The sequence below is a fragment of the Heptranchias perlo genome, chromosome 11, assembly GCF_035084215.1.
Source record: "Heptranchias perlo isolate sHepPer1 chromosome 11, sHepPer1.hap1, whole genome shotgun sequence".
Taxonomy (NCBI): Eukaryota; Metazoa; Chordata; class Chondrichthyes; order Hexanchiformes; family Hexanchidae; genus Heptranchias; species Heptranchias perlo.
This window is the reverse complement of record NC_090335.1, coordinates 57,959,061-57,971,719: the sequence shown is the minus strand read 5'-3', so window position 1 is coordinate 57,971,719 and position 12,659 is coordinate 57,959,061. Positions and strand designations below refer to the sequence as shown.

Here is a 12,659-nt window from a genome sequence, read left to right as displayed (position 1 = left end):
ATATGCCATTTGAAAGCACCTATAACACAACTGAACTAGTACATCGGTCGCTACACACCTTGGAAACATATGCCCCGTCTCTTTCACCTCATTACATGGAAAATGGTGTTTGATGTCAGGCTTGTTCACCCATGTCTGAATATTCACCATCTCTTTCCGATCATCATCGGACATAGAAGAACTGTCAATTTCATCTGTTAAAATAAAATGAACAGAAAAATCGAACAATGGATGTAACCTGTTAAATGAACCAGAAACATGCATAAAGTACATAAATAAGCATTAAAATATTTGTGTTAAGAATAGGTCTGTATTTAACTCTAGTAATTTATTAGGGACTTTTAATATACATTTACAGACATATGTTTGATATGTCTGCTTTCAGAGATACCCAAATGTGTAACAATGGTGCTGTAGGATTAGAACACAAGCAAATGAGGCTGATATATGTCAACCAACCAAAATCTTAAATTTGGTATTTTGCCATCACTGAGCGGAATCAAAGTTGAATTTCTTTTGGTATGATTTACTAGAAGAATACAACAGGAGACCAGTCACTAAACTACAATCTGTTTTGTTGATATCATCTAAGATAGGCTTAAAACAGCCTCTCTGCCACATTGAGCAGAGTTCCCAATCTCAGCTGCATCACTGAGAGAAAGTGGAAGTGGCCTTGGAGCCTGCGTCCTCTCAGCCACAGATGATGCATGGCTCAAACAAGAACCCGAATAGTGAAATGGGTGGGGATGGAGAGAAGGATTTCATAGTCGCATCTAACTGTTACTTATTTTTAAACTGGAAGATACCATTTTAATTGTTTTTAACATGAAAATTGAGATGATTAAAAAAAATGAAAATGGTGTAATCTGTAAAGCACCACACGGTGTAGTACTAAGCCATAAAGAACACAAACACTGAGGCAAATAGCATGGAAACATATAAGGGGAAGTTAGATAAGCACACGAAGGAGATAGGAATAGAAAGGTATGTTGATAGGGTTAGATGAAGAGGGGTGGGAGGAGGCTCGTGTGGAGCATAAATGCCAGCATAGGCCAGCTGGGCCGAATGTTTCTGTGCTGTAGTTTTGATGTAATTCGATGTAACAAAGTGTCCGGTTTAATCCCTGATCTATCAGTTAGCTAATCTCATGTGAAACAGCAGTTGAGATGCGACACTGGTCCCAGCGTCCATGGGCTAGGAAGGCGAGGAAAAAAAAGTTTCTGCTCCCAATTTGTGTCTAATGTACCCTCACCCCCACTGGAAAAGGGGGCATACACACAGCTATAATGCTCTTAACAACAAACAGCGTGCCAGCATTCAGTCTTAGCTGATACATGAAGAATGGCCACTTGTCTGAGGTATATACCTGAAGGCTACTGTTGCCAATGGAGGTTTATCCCAGGCACAGTCACAGAGTCTTTAGGAGAGGTGAGGGGAGAAAATTACATAATCAAATAGTCCAACAGTTTAAACTTCAAATTGTAAAATGAGGACAATTCATTTATTTTTTTTACTTGTTCATGGGATGTGGGCGTCGCTGGCAAGGCCAGCATTTATTGCCCATCCTTAATTGCCCTTGAGAAGGTGGTGATGAGCCGCCTTCTTGAACCGCTGCAGTCCGTGTGGTGAAGGTTCTCCCACAGTGCTGTTAGGAAGGGAGTTTCAGGATTGTGACCCAGCGACGATGAAGGAACGGCGATATATTTCCAAGTCGGGATGGTGTGTGACTTGAAGGGGAACGTGCAGGTGGTATTGTTGCCATGTGCCTGCTGCCCTTGTCCTTCTAGGTGGTAGAGATTGCGGGTTTGGGAGGTGCTGTCGGAGAAGCCTTGGCGAGTTGCTGCAGTGCATCCTGTAGACAGTACACACTGCAGCCACGGTGGTGAAGGGAGTGAATGTTTAGGGTGGTGGATGGGGTGCCAATCAAGCGGGCTGCTTTGTCCTGGATGGTGTCGAGCTTCTTGAGTGTTGTTGGAGCCGCACTCATCCAGGCAAGTGGAGAGTATTCCATCACACTCCTGACTTGTGCCTTGTAGATGGTGTAAAGGCTTTGGGATGTCAGGAAATAAGTCACTCCCTGCAGAATACCAGCCTCTGACCTGCTCTTGTAGCCACAGTATTTATGTGGCTGGTCCAGTTAAGTTTCTGGTCAACGGTGATCCCCAGGATGTTGATGGTGGGGGATTCGGCGATGGTAATTCCGTTGAATGTCAAGGGGAGGTGGTTAGACGCTCTCTTGTTGGAGATGGTCATTGCCTAGCACTTGTCTGGCGCGAATGTTACCTGCCATTTATTAGCCCAAGCCTGGACGTTGTCCAGGTCTTGCTGCATGCAGGCACGGACTGCTTCATCATCTGAGGGGTTAAGAATGGAACTGAACACTGTGCAATCATCGGCAAACATCCCCATTTCTGACCTTATGATGGAGGGAAGGTCATCGATGAAGCAGCTGAAGATGGTTGGGCCTAGGCCACTGCCCTGAGGAACTCCTGCAGCAATGTCTTGGGGCTGAGATGATTGGCCTCCAACAATCACTACCATCTTCCTTTGTGATAGGTATGACTCCAGTCACTGGAGAGTTTTTCCCCTGATTCCCCATTGACTTCAATTTTACTAGGGCTGCTTGATGCCACACTCGTTTAATGCTGCCTTGATGTCAAGGGCAGTCACTCTCACCTCACCTCCGGAATTCAGCCCTTTTGTCCATGTTTGGACCGAGGCTGTAATGAGGTCTGGAGCCGAGTGGTCCTGGCGGAACCCAAACTGAGCATCGATGAGCAGGTTATTGGTGAGTAAGTGCCGCTTGATAGCACAATTGACGACACCTTCCATTACTTTGCTGATGATTGAGAGTAGACTGATGGGGCGATAATTGGCTGGATTGGATTTGTCCTGCTTTTTGTGGACAGGACATACCTGGGCAATTTTCCACATTGTCAGGTAGATGCCAGTGTTGTAGCTGTACTGGAACAGCTTGGCTAGATGCGCGGCTAGTTCTGGAGCGCAAGCCTTTAGCACTACAGCCGGGATGTTGTCGGGGCCCACGGCCTTTGCTGTATTCAGTTAGGACACCCAGTTCTACTTTGAGAGCTTACTGTACACTTAATTTAATTACCTGTATCATACTCCTCTTCATCTCCAATACTGAAGACAGGTTTTACCCCACGATAGGGTTTCCCCACCCTGTCACTGCTGCTCACATGCCTGAGTGAGGGCAAATACAGTGGTCAATAATTAAAACCAAAAAATACAAACTTCAGTACGAATGGTTATATGCCTCATATTAGTCAGAGAACATTCCAACTAATAAAACTAGTCAAATTTCTTCAACAAATTTTCCTGCATATTGAAAACTGCAATCCTCTGTGAATACACTGGTCATTGTAAAGGTTAGAATTAGAATTACACAACAATTTGTACTGTACATACCATGTTTCGTAATGTCTTGCAGAAAACGAAGATGAAGAAAACAAATTTTTAAGGCTACAAAGTCAAACTGTTAAGTAAACAGAGGTCTTTCAGCATTCAATTGTTTGGTCAGGGAATTTTGTAAATTGGAAGGTGCGCATTACTTGCAGGCTCCAGAAATTTAAGATTGTTTTGCATCTTTTTCAAAGTGCAGGCGTTGCTCAGTGAATCAGAGGTAATGCTGTTGTGGTGATGGGGGAGGTTACTGAGGTGAGGAAGTGGGAGAGGGGTGCACATTTCTAGTGAAAGAATTTGGAAATAAATTTCTCAGTCTTCTGCCCAGAGACAGTGAAGTGAAAGTTTCTTGATTGGTTCTTGGAAAATATATTAGTGTTTCCTTACTTACCACAGCTTTATAAACAAATCTTTATGGGGAAAGAAAATGATTACTTATGAATTCTTAGTATATAAAAAACACATGCGCTCCAATTAACTCCTCCAATAAACCGGAAACCCTTAACGCATTGAAGGCGCCAAACTGCACAATGAGATCAAACACAATTGAAAGGCCCCTGCTGCATAGTGTATCGGGGACAGGAAGGGACTCAGATATGATGACTCCGATAACTGAACAGCAATAAGTGAGGAAGGAGAAAGAGAATTAGTCGAAAAATGAAAAATATGGTGAGACATTTATATGTAGATACTGTGGCATTTTAAATTTTCCAATAAGACATTTTTACTCATTAAATTAAGTAACTGCTGATCTAAATGACACCACTCTTGAGCAAACAAACTCCTTAACTTTCATTTGATTTCAAACCTACATTTGTTAGAGCACTTTCACTTTCACAATGAATCACTCCCTACATTAAGAACTGCCATAAGTGACACCATCTCTCTGAATTATAAATCCATGCAACCATAGCAAATAATTAGCTATGTGATCAGTGTTATGATTTAAGAGGCTCATTTAACCCTAAAAAGCTATAAGGTGGATGACTGGTAGAGTGATAAGCTCCAATGGAATGGATTCAGTGGCTGGGGAGATTGACTTTGGTCTGAGGTCACTCACACACACCGTGTCAAGAAGTTATTCAGTGTGTTTACCGACTAAAACCATGATTTACATTATCTGTCCTCCCATTAACTGCGCACCAGATTATCCACAAAACTTCTGTGGGGTCAAAGGCCGATCAGGAGTGCAGCAGGAGTCTGAGTGAGGGTGGGAAAGCAGGAGTCAGGTTGGTTGTGCACTTCTTTTGATTGCAGTTTTACAAAGTTAAAAAATTAAAAATAAGAGTACTAGGAGACAGGTTAATGCACTGAGTACACTTTAAAATACATAAAGTGATCAGTCTTCCTCATTTCATACAGCTGTAATGCTGAACAAATGTGAGCAGCAGTTTTGGATTAAATTTTACACAGTATGTAAATGATAAGTGTATTAACAAAATGACAAGACACTCAAAGCATTTGTGTTAGTGAGGCGAAGTGAATAATTGCAGCATATTGTAAAACAGCCAATGAAACAGCTAGAGAACCTTTCGATGTTTCTGATCACAACAACAGAAGAATTTGACCCTTCAATAAGACTTCAGTGTAACCATTAATACAAGGCTTCACATTTTATTGTCTGAATTTAGTTAAGTCCCATTTTCACTAAGTCCAAAAATCCAATTTTTGTAGTAGACCCTATAACCTAGAGGAATTTTGAAACCGAAAACCACAGGAATCCTGGGCAGGTCATGGGACTGGATAAGGAGTTGACTGAAAAAATAGGAAAAAAGTATTCATGCTATGTGTAATGCCAAACTGCAACAACATCTACATAGCACCTTTGATGTAGAAGAACGTCCCCAGGTACTTCAGAGGCATGATGAAAAACAAAATGGACACTGAGCTAAAGGAGGTAATATTAGGAGGGGTAACCAATAGCTTGATGAAAAAGATGGGTTTTAAAGAGGATCTCAGAGGACGATGAGTGGTTTAGGGAATGTGCTACAGAGTATGGGGTATGGGTGGCTGAAGGCACAGCAGCCAATGGTGGGTTTGGTCGGGCTGGCGGGAGGTGGGGGGCGGGGGAAGAAATAATGCACACAAGAGGCCAATCAGAGGAACAGAGTTCAGGGGTGGGTGGTTTTGGACTGGATGAAGTTACGGAGATAGGCAAAACCATGAAGAGATTTAAACACAAGGATGTGAATTTTAAATTGGAGGTGACGGGGGACCAGAAGCCAATGGGGGTCATCAAGGACAGGGGTGTCGAGCAAACGGGACAGGATAGGATAAGGGCAGCAGAGTTCTGGATGAGTTGAACTTCACAGAGGGTGGAGAATGAGACACCAGCCGGGAGAGCATTGGAATAGTCAAGGCTGGAGGTGAATTAGGCATGGATGATGGTTTCAGCAACAGATCGGGTAAGGTAGGGGCAGAGGTTGGCGATGTTATAGAAGTGGAAGTAGGCAGGGATGTGGGGTTGGAAGCTCAGCTCAGGGTCAAATAGGTTGCCAAAGTTGCAAACATTCTAGGGATGTGTTGAGTACAGCCTAGGCTCACACAGAAAGAATGTCCATTGGATTACTCAAGCACCTTTTACTTTTTCCATTCAGTTTAACTCAAAAACTAAAGTTGACACTAGATGTAAACAGCAACGTAGAACTCAACTGCGTGATAGAGCCTAGTTATCCCTTTGATCCTTCAATACCAAATGTTTACTTTTAAAAAGCTTGGATAGTCAAGAATCAACCAGCAACCAAAGGGCTGCCAGAGATGGGGCCATGGAATGCACCCTATGAGTCAGTGCTCTTAGAAGGGAAGATAGCTAAATAATTTTTATTTTCCCAACTAAGTGGAGAGAAGTTTAATGAGTCAGGTGATACAGTTTTGATTTTAAAATCAATAATCTTATGACACTGTGATAGAAGCTGGCATTTCAGGTTATTTGTTTATTTTCTATTCTGAAATGTAATTTGATAGTTTTATTAAAAAGTAAATTAACTTAAAAGATTAAATGCAACTGTTATTGACAAAATCCTATGTGGCATTTGATACCAGATCAAGGCCATGTTGTCCTTCACTAACCCTTGCACATCTATGAAAATGTTGTTTACTAATAAGCTTTCTGACTATAATCAAACATATTAAAACAGGTCCCCTCCACTGCTTACTCAAGCAACTTTTACTTTTTCCATTCAGTTTAACTCAAAAACTAAAGTTGACACTAGATGTAAACAGCAACGTAGAACTCAACTGCGTGATAGAGCCTAGTTATTCCTTTGATCCTTCAATACCAAATGTTTACTTTTAAAAAGCTTGGCTAGTCAAGAATCAACCAGCAGTAGCTTGAGCAGTAAGGCAGTGCTAGTCTGGGAAACTCATGAAAAAGGTAGGCAGCATACATTTTTTTAAAATACCGATGGTTTTTGATGGTTTGTTATTTATATAATCGGCAATTACAGAAAACTAACAACAAAAGCACAGCATTGCGAAACTTACTAATAGCACGCTGCACATCTCAGCAAAGTTCTGTGCAAGACTATCAGGATACCAGATAAGGTGAAATACAACTAAAAATGTTATATATACACATTTTAGTTTCTTTGTATGGTTCCACTGTGAAAGACCAATAACAAACAAGTATTTTTGGATTTAGACAAACCAAGTAGAAATTAAAATGAGTAGAAGTTGCTTAAGGCTTAAGATGCTGCAGCAAAGTAACAGTAAAAAGTCAAAGTAGTAAGTGCTTGCGCATCATGCTAAAGTACACAGACCAGAAGTTGGCAAGCTATTCTGAACACCATCTTACCGATCTAGGTTCACTTTTTCTGGCCAAGGAAGTTGAAAAGGCATTCTATATTAATTCATGATAGAAAACAGAACAAAAACAATAAACTTCAAAAAGGAAATGAAAAGCTACAATTAAAATCTAATCAGAAATGAAAGCTTAACTGCAACAGAAGATTTCTTCCCAAAAAAGAAATATTTCTGCTTCCAAAAGACCTCCCAATCAAGTTTTACTTATTCTGCAATTATGTGTATGTATTTTATTGTGCTAGATTCAGATATATAGATAGAAATACATACATTCTATCTCATTACTGGAAATATGGTAATGTTGGTAAATTGAATAAGGGAAAATGTTTCCTTTAAATCAAAATTCCACAACTGAAAAGTTTAGTTTGGAAATTTTTAAAAATGTATTTCTGGTTTCAGAACTCCTCCTGCTGGAAGAAACTCTGTTACTCTAATCATGATCACAATATGGTCCATACAGAAAAATTCTATATAGAATAAAATATAATTTTGAAGTACTTCTACATTACCTTTCAACCGGTGCAGATGTATTCTCAATAAAACTGATCACTTTCTCTTTTACATTCACCGATTTGGACTTGAGGGCAAAGGTCATTTTGTTGACTAATGACTTCACTCCCCTTCCATCACCTGAACCATTTGGAGACTCACCCTGCAAAAGCATTTAATAGAATGCAATTACAGAATCCTCAAAACACAGCAAGAACAACGTGACACTTTGTGCTTAGCTTGCTTGCTATTTCTTAGCAGGTTAAATCCATGCAAGTATTATGAGATATCTAGAATAAAAAGTGTTATGCAGAAATAAACAGTTCTCATCTACAACACATATACAATTATATAGCTATTGGCCATTAACTCTATAACTTAATAGAAAACTTCTAGATAGGATATCAAAAATATTCAGACAGTACAGTACAGTACTGATGTTCACGCATATCATTTTTTTTTATTTGTTCATGGGATGTGGGCATCGCTGGCGAGGCCAGCATTTATTGCACATCCCTAATTGCCCTTGAGAAGGTGGTGGTGAACCGCCTTCTGGAACATCTGCAGTCCGTGTGGTGAAAGTTCTCCCACGGTGCTGTTAGGAAGGGAGTTCCAGGATTTTGACCCAGCGACGATGAAGGAACGGCGATATATTTCCATGTCGGGATGGGAACGTGCAGATGGTGTTGTTCCCATATGCCTGCTGCCCTTGTCCGTCTAGGTGGTAGATGTCGCGGGTTTGGGAGGTGCTGTCGAAGAAGCCTTGGCGAGTTGCTGCAGTGCATCCTGTGGATGGTACACACTGCAGCCACAGTGCGCCGGTGGTGAAGGGAGTGAATGTTTAGGGTGGTGGATGGGGTACCAATCAAGCGGGCTGCTTTGTCTGGATGGTGTCGAGCTTCTTGAGTGTTGTTGGAGCTGCACTCTTCCAGGCAAGTGGAGAGTATTCCATCACACTCCTGACTTGTGCCTTGTAGATGGTGGAAAGGCTTTGGGGAGTCAGGAGGTGAGTCACTCGCCGCAGAATACCCAGCCTCTGACCTGCTCTTGTAGCCACACTATTTATATGGCTGGTCCAGTTAAGTTTCTGGTCAACGGTGATCCCCAGGATGTTGATGGTGGGGGATTCGGCAATGGTAATGCCGTTGAATGTCATGGGGAGGTGGTTAGACACTCTCTTGTTGGAGATAGTCATTGCCTGGCACTTGTCTGACGCAAATGTTACTTGCCACTTATCAGCCCAAGCCTGGATGTTGTCCAGGTCTTTCTGCATGCGGGCATGGACTGCTTCATTATCTGAGGCGTTGCGAATGGAACTGAACACTGTGCAATCATCAGCGAACATCCCCATTTCTGACCTTATGATGGAAGGAAGGTCATTGATGAAGCAGCCGAAGATGGTTGGGCCTAGGACACTGCCCTGAGAAACTTCTGCAGCAATGTCTTGGGGCTGAGATGATTGGCCTCCAACAACCACTACATCTTCCTTTGTGCTAGGTATGACTCCAGCCAATGGAGAGTTTTCCCTGATTCCCATTGACTTCAATTTTACTAGGGCTCCTTGGTGCCACACTCGGTCAAATGCTGCCTTGATGTCAAGGGCAGTCACTCTCACCTCACCTCTGGAATTCAGCTCTTTTGTCCATGTTTGGACCAAGGCGGTAATGAGGTCTGGAGCCGAGTGGTTCTGGCGGAACCCAAACTGAGCATCAGTGAGCAGGTTATTGGTGAGTAAGTGCTGCTTGATAGCACTGTCGACGACACCTTCCATCACTTTGCTGATGATTGAGAGTAGGCTGATGGGGTGGTAATTGGCCGGATTGGATTTGTCCTGCTTTTAGTGGACAGGACATGTCTGGGCAATTTTCTACATTGTCAGGTAGATGCCAGTGTTGCAGCTGTACTGGAACAGCTGAATTACTGCAGTGCAAAGCACTTAAAATACACTTTTATTTATTCTAGAAAACTATACAGAGTATTTAGTTTACATAGAGAGCAGAAAACCTGCAGCTAAAATTAAACTTCAGTATTTTATCCAGTCATACCCGTGGGCATTTGCACAGTGCAAAAAGTATGAGTTTAGAACAGAGGCTATGAAGCTGGATACGAAATTTAACTGACGGAACAATTTTCATTAGAAAGCTGTTATACAAGCGCATTGAGTTGCTGATGCTTTGGCCGTGCACAATTAAATTGTTTTAATATATTAAATGCAAATTCCATCTATTCTTCACCCTGCCCTCAACCAGACAGCACATAGTCAATCTGTTTCCAGGCATCCACTAATTCCTCTCTGTGCCAGCCAGAAGACGTGCAAGTATGGCTCAGGAACAACTCTTCTGCTGATTGTCCTTCCTTACGGAGGAACTTTACCTTCTCTTTGCACCCGAGATCAGGAACTTAGAGGGTAATCAAACCTGTATCCCACTACTGCAGCTAGAGTTAGTTCTGAACTACTTCCCCATTTTAATAGATTTAACGAAAGGATGTTGAGGAAATATCAGTCCTTTATCGAACATGGACGACATTTAAAGCATTCACAAGGCTGCCCTTCATTTCGAATTGGACATGTACAAAAAGCACACTGGTGTTCCTCCATGATACAGACTGAAGGGAAACATTGTATAGGCAGATTCCAAGTCTCGTGAAACAAGACACCCAACTGTGAACCAAAAGGCAGTTTCTACTTTATATCAACTCTGGGTTTACATAAGAAGTCATATCTTACTTTAACTGAAGCTTGGATTCACTCTTAAGTGTAGTGCAATAAGGTTTCACAATCTTAATCAATATTCTTACTTTAAACTAAACATTGAAATAACGAAGATACACTTACATCAGCAGAGGAAGAGATACTTCCACGAGATCCAGAGGTACTAACAATCCAGTGACCGTAGCCATTTTCTGGCCCATCTACATTTATGTCTACAAGGTGCTGCTGCAATGCTGCAAGACAGGGCAACTTACAGATACTGACAATGATCAACCAAACCTTCCAATCTTACTTCCAATAATAGTCTTCATAAATCTCAATACGAAGAGAATGCTGTTCACCAGAACAACCTTTAAATTCAGTCAGATTAAGTATAGTCTACTCATCAATCCTGGTTAGTTCTTTTACCCATGTAAGCATAGATCTGGTTACATTAGTATTGTTTCTTCATTGCAAGTGGTCATATAATTAGATGGTTTAGTATTCATTACAACAGACAGCAATTTTGATATAGTTACAAGTTAATTATGAATATAGTCCTAAAAATAGAAACAACGCTTTAAAGTTAATCTACCTACACTGTGCTTATGGAAGTTGGTTATTGGAAGAATTAAATGAATTCAGATTAACTAGTGCAGATAAATTTATCAAAAAGTGAATTGTGCACTGCATAAGGAAAGTCTCATCAATTTTAGACAGCGTTACAGATCTTGCAATGCATGATAGATAGGAGCTCTACAAAACAAACAGTGCATAATGCCTTGGAGACCTTGGGGATTCAGAAGTAGCATAATTAATCTCAGAGCTGCATTATTTTGTACCTCTATTAGCCAACAAAAGCTGCTAATGAGTGCATTAAACACTAATTAAATAAATGGAAATCAATTAATTAACTAGTCCAAAAGTTTTGCTATGCAACAAAGTAAAATGCTTTCTGCATTAAAAGAATTAAGTTTTTGACTGCTACACGAGGACAGAACAAACAGACCACTGGCTTTCTGCAATCCACACCCCAAACCCCTTCAGGTCCCAAGACATCATGCACCATTTTACAAAAAAAGACAGGCAATCAACTCATATCTAGACATCGATCAATAATGCTGGTACGTATAAGAGAATGATGCAAATTGACTATCTCTCCAATTTTTTTCCCTTTTTTCCAGGGGGAAATTCCCCGGTTAGGTTAATCAAACTTGTATTAATCAAAACTACAAATTAATGAACTGTAAAGGAGAACTCTCAATTATCCACCATAGCTCCCCCTTCCATTATGGTGAATAATCAAAGTTCTACTGTACTCCTGTTTAATGATGCTAGATTACATTTCCTTATTCTATAATCTGCAATAATAATGATGACCCTTTCACAATTTACTACACAAAATTTATTTGGCACAATTTTATCAATTCTATATTTCATTCAATTATGTAACCAATTTATATATCAAATGGGCTATTGCAAACTTGTAATTAATAAAAAGGAATTTAGCTGGAAACAAAAAACACCGAGCAAGGCTAAAACATTACAAATGAGATGTGATAACAAAACAATGTCATTCCCATCTAGACCAATAGAAAATAAATCATCCATTGTAGGTAAAATATTACTAATCATACTGTGTAAGCTTTCCATTACTGGGGATCCAGGTTTAAATCTTAGCCTTGACGAATAAACGGTCGATTATCCTAAATGGGGAGTCTCTGCAGCTCTTGGTCAGATTATCTGGAGGAAAAAAGGCCCTACTAAATTCCAGAGTGCTGCCAAAATCAGTCGAACCTCAAAGTTGAAAGATAGTATGGAATCAAGAATACAGTGGGGCTTAGGATTTACAGGGGAAGTGCATTCATTGTAATTGCTTATATGACATTTTCTGTTCATTTATAGGTGGTGTCTTAGTCTTAATTTATTCCTGTTTATAGGCTTTAAAATAGTTAGCCACAGGAAACCCAGGAGTTGGTACTGGTACTGGGTAGAGATGAAGAGAACCAGCATGAACTAGAAGATGGGAGAGGAAGATTGCCATATATAAACTGAAGGAGGGGAAAGAAAAACGGCAGCTTGAATAGAGGGGGGAGGAGAAGATGAATGTCAGCATGGACTGTGGGGGGGGGGGGGGGGGGCGGAGGGGGAAGAAGAGCGCCAGCTTGAGTTGAAATGGAGAACAGTGAGCTGAGAGGAGAGGGAGAAGACGAACTCGAGGGAAGGGGTGGGGGCGAGAAAGAGTTCCAGCTTG

General features: G+C 41.0%; 1 protein-coding gene across 2 annotated transcripts in view; it reads right to left on the bottom strand.

Moving 5' to 3' along the window:
- The window catches only part of tbc1d23 (TBC1 domain family, member 23), a 78,870-nt gene that overhangs the window by 4,164 nt on the left and 62,047 nt on the right, over positions 1–12,659 (bottom strand). Inside the window, exons 13-17 of one of the 2 annotated variants that reach the window (XM_067993133.1) lie at positions 10,550–10,659; positions 7,734–7,876; positions 7,217–7,261; positions 3,116–3,204; positions 59–194 (exon numbers count right to left, since the gene is read on the bottom strand). In XM_067993133.1, the coding sequence (XP_067849234.1) occupies positions 59–194; positions 3,116–3,204; positions 7,217–7,261; positions 7,734–7,876; positions 10,550–10,659 (523 nt within the window). The remainder of the gene's footprint in view (positions 1–58; positions 195–3,115; positions 3,205–7,216; positions 7,262–7,733; positions 7,877–10,549; positions 10,660–12,659) is intronic. The other variant, XM_067993134.1, reaches the window with a different exon arrangement.